General features: G+C 33.9%; 1 protein-coding gene across 1 annotated transcript; it reads right to left on the bottom strand.

Annotated features, from left to right (window-relative positions):
- Positions 1 to 8,666: 8,666 nt before the first annotated feature.
- On the bottom strand, positions 8,667 to 12,894 carry LOC131034799 (probable WRKY transcription factor 14). Its single transcript, XM_057966401.2, has 3 exons — positions 12,128 to 12,894; positions 10,473 to 10,610; positions 8,667 to 9,561 (listed from the first exon to the last, which is right to left on the bottom strand). Exons 1-3 carry the CDS (start codon positions 12,559 to 12,561, stop codon positions 8,976 to 8,978), a joined length of 1,158 nt encoding a protein of 385 aa, XP_057822384.1. The 5' UTR covers positions 12,562 to 12,894; the 3' UTR covers positions 8,667 to 8,975.
- Positions 12,895 to 13,556: the final 662 nt, after the last annotated feature.

The raw sequence follows: 13,556 nt of genomic DNA, 5'->3' as shown, positions 1-13,556 counted from the left end.
TGTAGATTTTCAAAGGAAAGTGTTTCTCTCATTGTGCAAGGAGGATGGAGACACTTTATGTTCTCTCATGTTGTATAGAGTTTTGCAAGTTCTACAATTAAGAAATCTATTGATGGATTTAGTATCATGTTTCCTAGGTGAATGAAGAGGATTGGTGAATGTGCTTTATCAAATTCCCCAAAAGGGATGCGTTCAACTCTTACAATGTTCCACCCTTCATTTTTTATTGATGTATAATGGTGATTGTTAGGTTTATATATTTTTATAGGTTAGTTTAGAATAATAATAATAATAATAAATAAATAAATCATTATGTTAGTAAATAAATTAATAAAACATAGTTAGTTTGTTAGGAAGTTATTTCTCATACATAGGGTAGTTTACTTTATAGAAAAAGCATATGATTTATAAGGAAATGTATCAAAATGTTATATCATTCAATGAAAATTAAGTTATCTAGATTCATAATAATCAACTATACTTGTTAGTTTAATATCTTGTCTTTAAGAGTGAACATATTATAGACGAAATTTTGAATAAACTATTTCTAGGGAGTCTAAAATACCACATTGAATTTGAGGTATGCATGTTCAATCCAAGTTTTGTCACCTAATCAATTATTTTGGCAAGATAGAAAAGAAGATTAGCTAATATAAGGATGGAATGACCTAATAACACATATTGGACAACCTTTGCATCATCTTTATTTCAAACTATGAGATTGATGCCTCAATGAATTGAAGAAAGAAGGCTAAAGGGTTGTGTTTTAAATTTGATAGAAAATATTGTAGAGGACATAAAAGTTCTATATTGAGGGAACTAAGATAAAGAAAAAATGAAAAAGGGGCATTGTTGATCAACAACTTAAAAATCAAATGGAACTGAAAAGGGTGGAAAATGGAAATAGGGTTACACAGGCTTATCAATGTAAAGTAGGAAAACACCTATTTCACATAACATTACATTAAAAAGGGAAGTAAAGCCAATAGATACAACCTCAATTATTTAGAGAAGAGGGTTGGGTGTTGATTAGATTTGGTTTTCTCTTTTGGGAGTTGAGTTGAAATTGTATAAAATGCTAGATCTAGGACAAACAGTGAGAAATAAATAAAAAATAACAATAAAAGTTATTTTGGATATCATGAAGTGCTGTAAATTTAGATTTGAGAATTTAAAATAGATTAAAACTCGTGACATAAAGTTTGGGCAAAATTGTCAGGACCAAGGGGTGGACCGTCCTGGTCCTCCGAATATTGGGGACAAATAAACTTGATGCTTTTTAAATCAGGATGACACTTAGATTCTATTGTCATAATATTGTCAAAAATTCTTGAGACCAAGGGGGGCCGACTGTCTAGGCTCTTTCTTTTCACACCTTCAAAAGTTAAGTTGGATTGTTGTCATCTACTTTGTCGGATTCCTTGTTCGCAACTCCTAAGATAATTCCTACACATAAAATGATGAAAATAGTTTTTTCAATGGGAATTTGCCTTAGGTCAAACCCCAACTTAGGAACCTAACCTTAAAATTGAAATAATTGAAATGGAATTGAATTGAAGTAGAATTCTTTCATTTTGAGGAAAAGACTAGATCTCACCTGAAAATTCCTATGAAACTTGCTTGAATCCTCATGCAAGGGTTTAGCATTTCATGTGTAATATCTTCATAGAATGTTGATCATGGATGCATAGGGGCTTCACTTAGTGAACCTAGGTTATAGCATGCGTGTTCATGGCATACTAAAGAATCCCCCTATTTTCAAAAAATATTGCCCTAAAATCCTTTTTTGTCACCCCCTCCCAATACACTACCCAAATTTAAACCCCCCTATTTTCACCAGATATTGCATTTTTTCATAGCTCAAATTTAAAAAAAAAAACCTATTTTCATGAGATATGCAATATATTGAGCTCATTTTTTGGGATATTAAACCCCACAATATGAATGCACGTGATATAATATCAGCCTAGACAGTGAAGCCCCCATGCATGGATGCTTGAACTTGACTTGAATTTACCTCTCCTTCGATGCTTGAATTGAATTGATTTGTGTACTTGTTCTTCAAATTGGTAGATCTCTTATTGTTTCCATTTCTCCAAAATTTACCAAATGGGTGGGTGTAGACTTCCTTTCATACCTAACCATTTCTCCAAAATTTACCAAATGGGGGGGTGTAGACTTCCTTTCATACCTAACCATGCATTAAGTGTTTAAATTTTTAGAGCAGGCTGACACGGAACCAAATTTATCGCCCACAAGAGGTGACTATCGTGAGGTCCTATTTTGGGTCCTAACTGGGAGTACTAGGGTGCCCAGGGTGTCCTAGTATTGAGTCGGCACCAAGGTGCCTAGGGAATCCTAGCCTTGAGCTAGGACCAGGGCACATAGGGTATCCTAGTCTTGTCAATCAGGACTCAAAATTGAATAGAGGTAGGAGGAAGAGTTGGAAATGTAGAATTCAAGAAGGTGTGAGTAGAGTCAAAGCGGGCACTAAGCATTGAAGGTTGAAATGCCAAGGTGAGGCCTAGGTGAAGACGAAATTGTATAAGGATACAATTTGCAATGCTATAGGAATGTTTACAAAAATAAATCTTTAAGTTGGAATCTATTCACAAAGTCTTTGCCAAGCATATTGATTCCATTATTGTTAGAACCTCATTCATGGCTATTGCTTTCTTTGTACTACATGACCAAGATAAGTTAAGTTGCAACATCCTACATTGTATCAAGACAAACATAGAACTATAAAGAGAATGACCTTCAAGATAGTTGTCAACTATTCTAATCCAATAGTTTAAAAATGAATTATACATAAATATCTAAAAACATGAAAATATGTTAAAACAATATTTTGACTAAGTACCTTTCTTGATATATTATGGCCTATTAGTTATGATATAATTATATAGTTTTAAACTTATCAACTTTGATTCAAAATTATTAAAACTATATGCATGGCTAACTTTGAACAAACTACCATCTCATCATAATGAAATTCCCTTCGCTAAATTTGAGACTTCTCTAACTCACATCTCGATCTATGCCATTCCAGTTATCATTATTCCCTTAACAATCCATTTTAAATTTAAAATGAAACATTATTAAAATTATTAAATGATGTATAATTTTATTTTGAAATCTTCTATAAATGTTGATAAAACATGTACCGTTTTATTTTACAATAGCAAACACATTTTAATATTACCATATAAAAATTATTATTGTTATTTTAAAAAATGTTAACCATCTAAAACTTAACAAATTCAATCTGATTCCACTTCAACCATAGTTCATAGCACATTGTAATTGAAACTATTGAAAATACATGAGAAGAAGATGAAGAAATAAAATGGATGGCTAAAGATCATAGGGCCACAACATTGACTGGACTTAGATTATCTTATGCATATTTGCATCATATTTATCTAACATAAACATCAAAGAAAATATGGTAGGGACTTAATTCTTTTTTTGATTCATAAGCTTCAAGAGCTAAGATGTCCATTATGCAAAAAAAAATATTTCGAAGATGAAAGAAGGTGATAGTATTGTTGAACATATTAGTATATTTTATTCTCTTCTTAATCAAATTGCAAGTGTGAAAACTATAGTCGATAAAGATGATGATGTTAAAGTGATCATACTAAGTAGTATTCCTTTGATTTTTAATAATTTTGTCTCTACATTAAATAAAAAATAATCCAACTTGGGAACTATGATTTCTTCTTTGATTCATGATAAACATAGAGTTCATAAAAATCATTTAGTTATTGAGGAAACTTCTTTGCTTATAAAGAAGAATGCTAACACCTTAAAGAATAAATAATTCAAATGCTATTATTGTGAGAAAAAAGGACACGTTCAAATGAAGTACATTCAATAAGCTAAGGATATAATCAGTGGAAAGTTGAAGAAATATAAATTTCTTGTTGCAAAGAAAAGTGAGATATAAAATTATGGTTTTGTGGTGCATAAGGAAGACTCACCTTGCCATGATAGTGAGGAGGAATATGTGAAAGTTAGAAACTAAACCAAGTCTTATTGAAGGTTGGAGGTATTAGAGGAAAGACATCCTTGTGTTAAGTCTTGAGTTGACTTCTCACTCATTGTTAATTCATTGAATGAAGATATTCCTTTCTATTTGTATCCCATTAAGGACCAAGGGTTGGTTAGGCATTTCTTATGGGTGCAGCTAATGCAGGTTATAGTGATTGAGTTTATTTTATACAATAGAGGAGGGATTATTTTTACAACACTGTATGAGGGATATTGACACACTTAGAAGAAATGTGTAGTCTTAGAGGATAGAATTTTCTCAGTTGTAGCAATGAGGAGTGATTTTAGTACTCGAATGAGATGTAGATTTTCAAAGGAAAGTGTTTATCTCATTGTGCAAGTAGGATGGAGACACTTTATGTTCTCTCATATTGTATAGATTTTTGAAAGTTCTACAATCAAGAGATCTATTGATGGATTTAGTATCATGTTTCTTAGGTGAGTGAGGATGATTGGTAAAGGTGCTTCATCAAATTCTCCAAAAGGGTTGCCTTCAATTCTTACAATGTTCCACCCTTCAATTTCAATTGATGTAATAATGGTGATTATTAAGTTCATATATTTTTATAGGTTAGTTTAGAATAATAATAATAATAATAATAATAAATAAATGTTATGTTAGTAAATAAATTAATAAAATAAAGTTAGTTTGTTAGGAAGTTATTTCTCATACACGAGGTAGTTTACTTTATAGGAAAAGCAAAGGCTTTATAAGCCAATGTATTGAAATGTTAAATCATTTAATGAAAATTAAGTTATCTACATTCATAATAATGGACTATACTTGACAGTTTCATATCTTATTTTTAAGAGTGAGCCATATTATAGAGGAAATTTTGAATAAACCATTTCTAGGGACTCTAAATAACCATTGAATTTGAGGTGGTATGCATGTTCAATCCAAGTTTAATTTCACCTAATCAATTATTTTTGGCAAGATAGAGGAAAATATTAGCAAATATAAGGATGAAATGCCCTAATAACAAATATTGGACAACCTTTGCATCATCTTTATTTCAAACTATGAGATTGTTGCTTCAATGAATTGAAGAAAGAAGGTTAAAGGATTGTGTTTTAACTTTGATATAAAATATAGAAGAGGACATAAAAGTTATATATTAAGGGAACCAAAGATAAATAAAAAATTGAAAAGGGGCATTATTGATCAACAACTTAAAAATCAAATGGAACTGTAAAGGGTGGAAAATGGAAATAGGGTTACCTAAGCTTAGCAATGTAAACTAGGAAAACACCTATTTCAAATAGCATTACATTAAAAAGGGAAGTAAATCCAATATATCCAACCTTAATTCTTTAGAGAATAGGGTTGGGTGCTGATTAGATTTTGGTTTTCTCTTTTGGAAGTTGAGTTCAAATTGTATTGGAATTAGAATTATATTGCAATGCTAGATCTAGGACAAACAATGAGAAATTGATATAAAAGAACAATAACAAAATGTTCTAGATATCATGCAAAACTGTAAATTTAGATTTGAGAATGGAAAATAGATTAAAAGTTGTGACATAAAGTTTGGGTGAAATTGTGAGGACTAGGGGATGAACCTTCTTGGTCCTTCGAATATTGGGGGCAAACAAACTTGATATTTTTTGGATTAGGATGACACACAGATTCTATTGCCATAAGATCATTAGAAATTCTCTAGACTAAGGGGGGTCAACTGCCCTAGTCCTCGCTTTTTGTGCCTTCAAAAGTTAAATTTGATTGTTTTCATCTGCTATGTTGGATTCTTCGCTCATAGCTCCTGAGATAATTCCCTACACACAAAATGATGAAAATAGGTTTTTTTTTATGGGAGTTTGCCTTAGGTCAAAACCCAATTTGGGAATTAACCTTGAAATTGAAATAATTGAAATGGAATTGAATTGAAGTAGAATGCTTTCCTTTTGAGGAAAAGGCTAGATCTCATCTGAAAATTCTTTAATTTGAATTTAATACCTTAATTAAACTTGCTTGAATCCTCGTGCTAGGGTTTAACATTTCATGTAGGATGTCTTCATAGAATGTTGATCATGGATGCTTGAACTTGACTTGACTTTACCTCTCCTTCAATGCTTGATGAATGCTTGATTGCTTTCTCACTTAGAATTGAATTGATTTTTGTACTTGCTCTTCAAATTGATAGATCTCTTGTTGTTTCCAGTTCTCCAAAATTTACCAAAAGAGGGGGAGTAGACTTCCTTTTATACCTAACCATGCATTAAGTGTTTAAATTTTTTAAGTAGGCCGACTTAGAGCCAAATTTATTGCCCACAAGAGGTGACTATTTTGAGGTCCTATTTTGGGTCCTAGGTTGGGAGGACTAGGGTGTCCTAGTCTTAAGTCAACACTAGGGTGCCTAGGGATTCCCGGTCTTGAGCCAAGATTAGGGCACCCCGGGCATCTTGGTCATGTCAATCAAGAATCAAAATTGAATAGAGGTAGGAGGAAGAGTTGAAAATGCAAAATTCAAGGTGGTGTGAGTAGAGTTGAAGCGAACACTGAGCACTGAAGGTCGAAATGCCACTTGAGGTGAGGCCTAGGTGAAGACGAAATTGTATAAGGACACAAAATTTATGATGCTATAAGAACATGCACAAAACTAAATCTCTAAGTTGGAATCTATTCACAAAGTCTTTGCCAAGCATATTGATTCCATTATTGTTAGAACCTCATTCATGGCTATTGTTTGCTTTGCAATACATGACCAAGATAAGTTTTTGATTAAGTAAAAACAGGTTTTAAGGGACCCAAAATTCGATTACATTTGATTACATTCGAAAGATAGCCAAGAAGGAAACAAAACAAGACAGTTGCAAAGGACTAGCAAAAAAACCAACATCAAAGAAAGGGACAGCAAGAGGCCAACAAGAAATTGGCCCCAAGCCCAGCATTACAAGTTAATTAAAAACTCTTAATAGATTCCTCAACATTTTGAACCAAGAGCATCATCGCCTTGGCCGCTTCCCTCAGGTCGTCGTTTTCCTATCCCAGCTGGCTCTCTTTCATTTTGGTGTCCTTCCCAGTAGCGGTCTGCCTAGTTCTGCGTCTGGGATTCTAGTGTGTGGGGCTGGAGGTTGGAGCGTCTTCTATAATTTCCAGGTTCTTATCCTGATTTTTCCTTTCCAAATGATCCACCAGAGCGTTCATATTTTGGGAAGAAACTTTAAGGACCTGGAGGCTGTGGTTCATGAGGCTTTTCAGAGCCTTCTCATTACGGGCGATCCAGGTGTTGATGTTGCAACATTCTACACTATATCAAGACAAATATAGATTTATAAAGAGGATGACCTTCAAGATAGTTGTCAACTATTCTAATCCAATAGTTTAAAAATGAACAATACATTAAAATCTAAGAACATGAAATTATGTTAAAACAATATTATGACTATCTTTCTTCCTATTTTATCACCTATTAGTTATGATATAATTATATACTTTTAAATTGATATCAACTTTGATTCAAAATTATGAATACTATATGCATGGCTAATTTTGAAAAAATTACTACCTCATCCTAATGAAATTACCTTCACTAAATTTAGGACTTCTTTAACTCACATCTTGATCTACGCCATTCCAACTATCATTATTCCCTAACAATCCATTTTAAATTTAAAATAAAACATTATTAAATTCATTAAAAAATGTATAATTTTATTTTAAATTCTTTTATAAATGCAGATAAAACTTACCTTTTTATTTTACAGTAACAAACACATTTTAATATTACCATATAAAAAATTATTATTATTATTAAAGAAAATGTTAACCATCTGAAATTTAACAAATTTAATTTGATTCATCTTCAACCATAGTTAATCTTCAATTATCGAAAGACATCCGAGGGAAACTCCATTGGGAAAGTTAAAACCACGTTCATGGAGAAGCATATTATTTCTCCTGACATTATTAATAAAGAATGAAAGTCTAACTCTATTTTTATATTTATATTTTGAAAACAACATGTTTGAATTTATATATGAATATTGAAGGAAGCAACCTCAGAAGTCCCGAGGGTACACAACATGCAATGACATATGACTATTATCTATGTCAGGGCCATAAATATATTGAACAAAGATGTTGTGTTCATCTCTTTTAACTTTACTGACATAAATAAATGCATTGCATTTAGCCGTTTTTCTTAGCATTATCTCTATCATAAATGAATTCTTCTTAAAATATACATTAATGTTATATAATCACAATAATTGCAATTTTAATATGATTTATATGATTGTCATGACAGTGGAGGCATTCAAGGAAATCACGTTCAAATTTCCCATATTCTATTTTAATTATCTCCTTGTCTTTTACGTTTATACAACTAGTTTTTGTTGCCTACTACTCTTTTATACTTAGTGTTTGTCTGGTACATTGTTAATGGATCTCTCTTCAGTTTCTACGCAATCTTATTTCTAATTGTAGTTATCCAGTCATTTGTCTTGGTAAAAATGACTTGGGCATATTCTTATTAGTATTTTTATTAAAAAACCAGAAAATTTGGTTGCCGTTTCTTGGAATTCTGGTAAGATTTTGATTTTGTTCGGACAAACATGGGAGATAATGACCAAACCAGACAAATTTAGTGGCGTTAGTTACAACAGCAAAATAAATGCTCCCATCAGCCTCTGGAATTGAGAAAATTGCAGAGTTGGTTTTTTGTACACACAGATAATTAAGATATAGATAAAAGTGTGGAATGAAACTTTTACAATATATTTTACAAACGGAGAAAAAATGATTATTGAGATGGGAGATTTCCCCTATTTGTTTTTGGGCTTGGCTTGAATCTGCTGAAAATACAATGATGAAAGGAGTTCATCATGAAAACTTAATTAATAAACGAATATAACCAACCAACTCACCACATTATGATCAAATCTCAAATCTGGAAATCTGATTTCATGATCATCAATCAGATTACTGCGTTGTTCAAGCAATTTCCAGACCATGAAAGCCAACTACACCGATCGATTCCACCATTGTTTTTGTTCTCATCATCTTCGAAGAATCCTCTGGAAGTGCTAAAGATTGTAGAGGATTCGGGCAATTCGCCAAGATCTGCATACAAGTCATCATCTTCGTGGTCTAAGCTATGGTTGGATCTTGAAATGCAGAGCTCTACGTCTTGCATGAAGGTTGATAGGGGCTCGGCTGCCTGCAGCTGTTCTAGTCTGTCCGGGGAGTTTATGATCAATGAAAATAAGTTATCAGAAGAAGAAATGCATGGCTGATCTTCTGATGATGCACCCACATGCTGATCTGTAGAGCTTTTCTCTGAAACAGTTGGAGCAGCAGCGGCAGGAGCAGCAGAAACAGTTGGCACTTCTTGTGAGTGTTTTGCAGCAGAGTTGGAATTGGAATTGTTGTTGCGATTTGCTGGCCATGGATGATTGTGATCAGATGTGTATGTGATTATCAGCATTGAGGGATCTGTGCAGCTTCGTTCCACCTGCTTTCTTGCACAGCAACCCTTTGAGCTGCTACACCTGTAGTAGCCTCTGTATATGATTGAAAGACCCACATCAATTATGAATACACAAAAAATTGAAGAAATATTCACAAAAGAGTTTTCTATCGTTCATCTAATATTCTTAGAAGATTATTCTGTGAAATCGATTATGCATGTTCTTGTATCGATACTTCGGATCCCTTTTTTTTTGTTTTTGATGCATTGTTGAGTGTGATCTGAAATGAAACAACAATACAGAAACATATACAATTGATTCTAGAAGAAATCTTTTTAGATTTTCATATACAATCGATTCTAGAAGAAATCGCTTTAGATTTTCTTGATATCATTGGTATGAGTTTTCTATCATTAGTGTAGTACTCTTAAAAGATTGTTTCTGGAATAAATTGTGTATATTTTTGTATGGATATTTCAAATCACTCTTTTCTTTTTAATGATGAATCATTAAGTGTGATCTGAAACATAAGTACAAGAATACATACAATTGATTTCAGAAGATATCTTTTAAGATTTTCTTGATATTGTTGACGTGGGTTTTCCACAGTTCATGTAGTATTCTTAAAAGATTGTTTCTGGAATCAATTATGTATATTTTTTTACTGATGAATCACTGTGTGTGATCTAAAACATTAATACAAGAACACATACAATTAACTCTAGAAGAAATCCTATAAGAACTTTTTGATTTTGTTGACATGAATTTTCTTCGATTCATGTAATATTCTTAAACTATTGTTTCTGGAATCAATTATGTATGTTTCCTTAATATTATTTCAAATCACTCTCCTCTTTTTCATGATTGATCTTTAAATGTAACCCAAAATGAAACGTCAATAAAAAACATTCCGAAATCGACCATCACTATTTTAGCTCACAAATCGGCTAACTAACTGAAAGATTTTGATGAACTAAACAATTTTGAAAAATAAAAGTACAGACCTTGGATATGGAGAGCCTTTGATTGGCTTCTGGCCGTATTTACGCCAAGCCCACATATCAGAAGGGGGTCCATCGCTCTTCTGCCGTCCGTCTGCCGGGCCTACCGGGACGCAGACAATCCTCTTCTGAACGCTCTTCCTGAACACACAGCGTACGTAAGAGAGACATTTATTTTTACTGACTTTGTTTATGCACAAAGATAAATACAATTGAAAAAGTCGCAACTTTTTCTTAAATTCCTCAGCCAATCTTTCTGGCAAAACGAGGGGAATAAGATTGCTGAGAGCCCACCTCGTGTACTTCCACATGAATCCTCAGCGGCCCACGGTACTGAACATGGATAGAATTAAAAGCAAACAGTAGTACACGTCTATGCCTATAAATAAAAAGAGAAGCCCACAAATAATGGCACCGAATAACCACACATGAAAGTGGGTGCAGGAATTAATGATGGCGGAAATGTATTGATGGGAAAAAAAATAATAGAGCCTGCTGCTATTGATGCTGCTGCTGCAAACTCGGAAGGACTAACGCCCAATTTTTTAATGGCCCCAAAATCACTGTTACAACGGAAGACTCGTGTCCATCAGTTAGCCACAAAACCGATTTAAAATATGGTAAACAAATAATTGACATGGGGTTTCTGTGCTGCTTTTGTTGAAAATCATAAATGACTAGGCTTCTAAAGCCAAGTGGAGAGGATTTAGGGCAATAAAAGGAATTGCAGTAGATCCTCATAAGATCAAGGCAATGGCCAATTTCTAAGAATGTAGTTGAAGTATGAAGTTCTATGGAAGAATTTTTAAAGAGGTTTGCTCATGGGCTTCTTTGAATCCCAAGGAATGAGTGAGCAGTGAATCTATGGAACAAAGCACATCAATTAGACATGAATTACATGAAATTCTGTGTTAGAAGATTTAATCTGATGAAAATTGGTTTCCAGAATAGGATTTTGCTATGATACTCTCATAACGATACTACTTGGAATCAGGTTCCTGGATTGTAGAGAAGCTTAATGCAACCGGAATATTTTGGGAAAGATAAAAAGATGCATCTTTTTACACTTGTGAAACTCTACCGCCATGAATGATGTACTAGCAAATTCTAGCTTGGTTATTGCAGTTCAGCACCATGAAACTGGTTTTACAGTGTTCCAGTCCTGGTTGCATTCAGACAAATCAAATCTTTAACTTCTTCCAGAAACCCATGAGAATGATCTGACATGTTTCAAGATTTTGACTGAATGAGTATCCTTCAGTCGTTGGCTTGTTCATGGTGGATGGAACTAAAGATCAATAATAATCTTTAGAGAAAAACCATGAGTATGATTTGACATGTTACAGAATGGATACCTCTACGGTCCATGGTGGCTTTGTCCATGGTAGATGTATCATAAGACAGCTGGAAGGACTAAAGATCAACCATCTCTCGAAAAAAATTATCAATATGATAGAAATTTTGACGAAATAGATACCCCAATCTTTTGCTCAAGCCGGGGAAAGAACTAAAGATCAATGATCTTCTCTATGCTGGTTATTCAAAAGAAACCAACAAAATTTGCTTCTAAAACTTGAATCTTTAGGCTTTAGAGACCTTTAAATTGTTGGGTTTTATGAAAAAAAACACAAAAAATCTCAAGCAAGTCCTAACCATACCTTCTTTTGGAGCACTGAGCCTTGGCATCACAGTCCTCCCCAGTGCTATCCTCAGCCGACTCACGTTTAACAGAAGATTCTGACAATTTATTTGTTTCCTCAGGCTGAACCGTTTCTATTTCATGCTGATCCTCCACTTCCTGCTTACTAACATTCCCTAACAATTCCTCCTGCTCCTCTCCATGATGACAATCCCCCGGCTCCTTCTTCACCATATTCTCCAAATTAGGACCAGAAACAGGATACAAACTGGAACAAGGATCAGATCCCAGATCGAAACTCATCAAACCCACTGGAGAAACATCAGGGAAAGCCATGGAACTGTTACACTCCAGAACAGAAGAAGGCGAGCAGGACCTTATTGGATGACTGAAACCTTCATAATACATAGATTTGGCCATAAATATCTTCTCATTACATCCCTGCTCAACCATACTCTTTCTTCAAGCTTCAAAACTCCAAACAGACCAGAGCCAATTAATTTCTTATGAAGCTTCAGCGCCTGATATTGACAAACAGAAAATTGTTCCAGCGCGGATTGTATTACAGACTCTCTCTTCACGGGAAAAGGGTAGAATTTGAGCTACCTGCAGGGAAAAGGTAAACAAATTTGGCATGTATATTCAGATCTTCATCACCTACCCCATTTCCATCTCAATCGGGCGCCCTTTCTTTCAACACGGTGCGCTTGCAAAATTTCCTTCTCGTGATGGAGGCGGCGAATGAAGGCTCATAAATGGAACTCTTCACACGGAGGAGAAGAGAGGAGAGGAGGGACCATCGGTTTAATCAAATAATTCTTGCCCGTTGCTTGGGGCCACATTATCCGCGTATAGAGATCATCACCGTATTTAGTATTTTGTCTCCTCGATACACAGCCCCCGCCTTATTTGACCTTAATCATGCTTTATACACATCAGCATCTTTTTGCACTCTCTACGCTTGGATTACATTGTCCTGGTTTTGGTTACACAATTTTTTTTTCCTGTTTGCATTCGAATATTTTGATGATGGATCATTTAGTGATCTAAAATTGTGTTGAATTAAAAAATAAAACACAATCTTATTTAGAAATAGTTGTTTGATTCAATTGAATGATTTGTTGAAATTTGTTATCTTTATTTTCTTCTATTGTTACGAGGTATTCCCACTATCCAACTTAGCGTTCAATTGAGCCGAGCTAAGGCGAGACTAGTTTCTGGGGATGTGCCAAGCAGGCCACCTGTGAGGTTGAAATTTGTTATCTTTACATTTTTAAATAAATTAATATATGATCCTATTTGACGATGGAATATGGAGTGTGATTTGAAAGTTGATGCAAAAAATAACACACAATTTTATTCAGATATTGCCAACGTTTCGGATCAAACTCCATGATCCATCATCAGTGCATGAGAGGAAGAGAAGATAAATGATCCAAAATATTGGC

The sequence above is a fragment of the Cryptomeria japonica genome, chromosome 5 (assembly GCF_030272615.1).
Source record: "Cryptomeria japonica chromosome 5, Sugi_1.0, whole genome shotgun sequence".
NCBI classification, from domain to species: Eukaryota; Viridiplantae; Streptophyta; class Pinopsida; order Cupressales; family Cupressaceae; genus Cryptomeria; species Cryptomeria japonica.
This window is presented reverse-complemented; position numbering and strand designations above follow the sequence as displayed.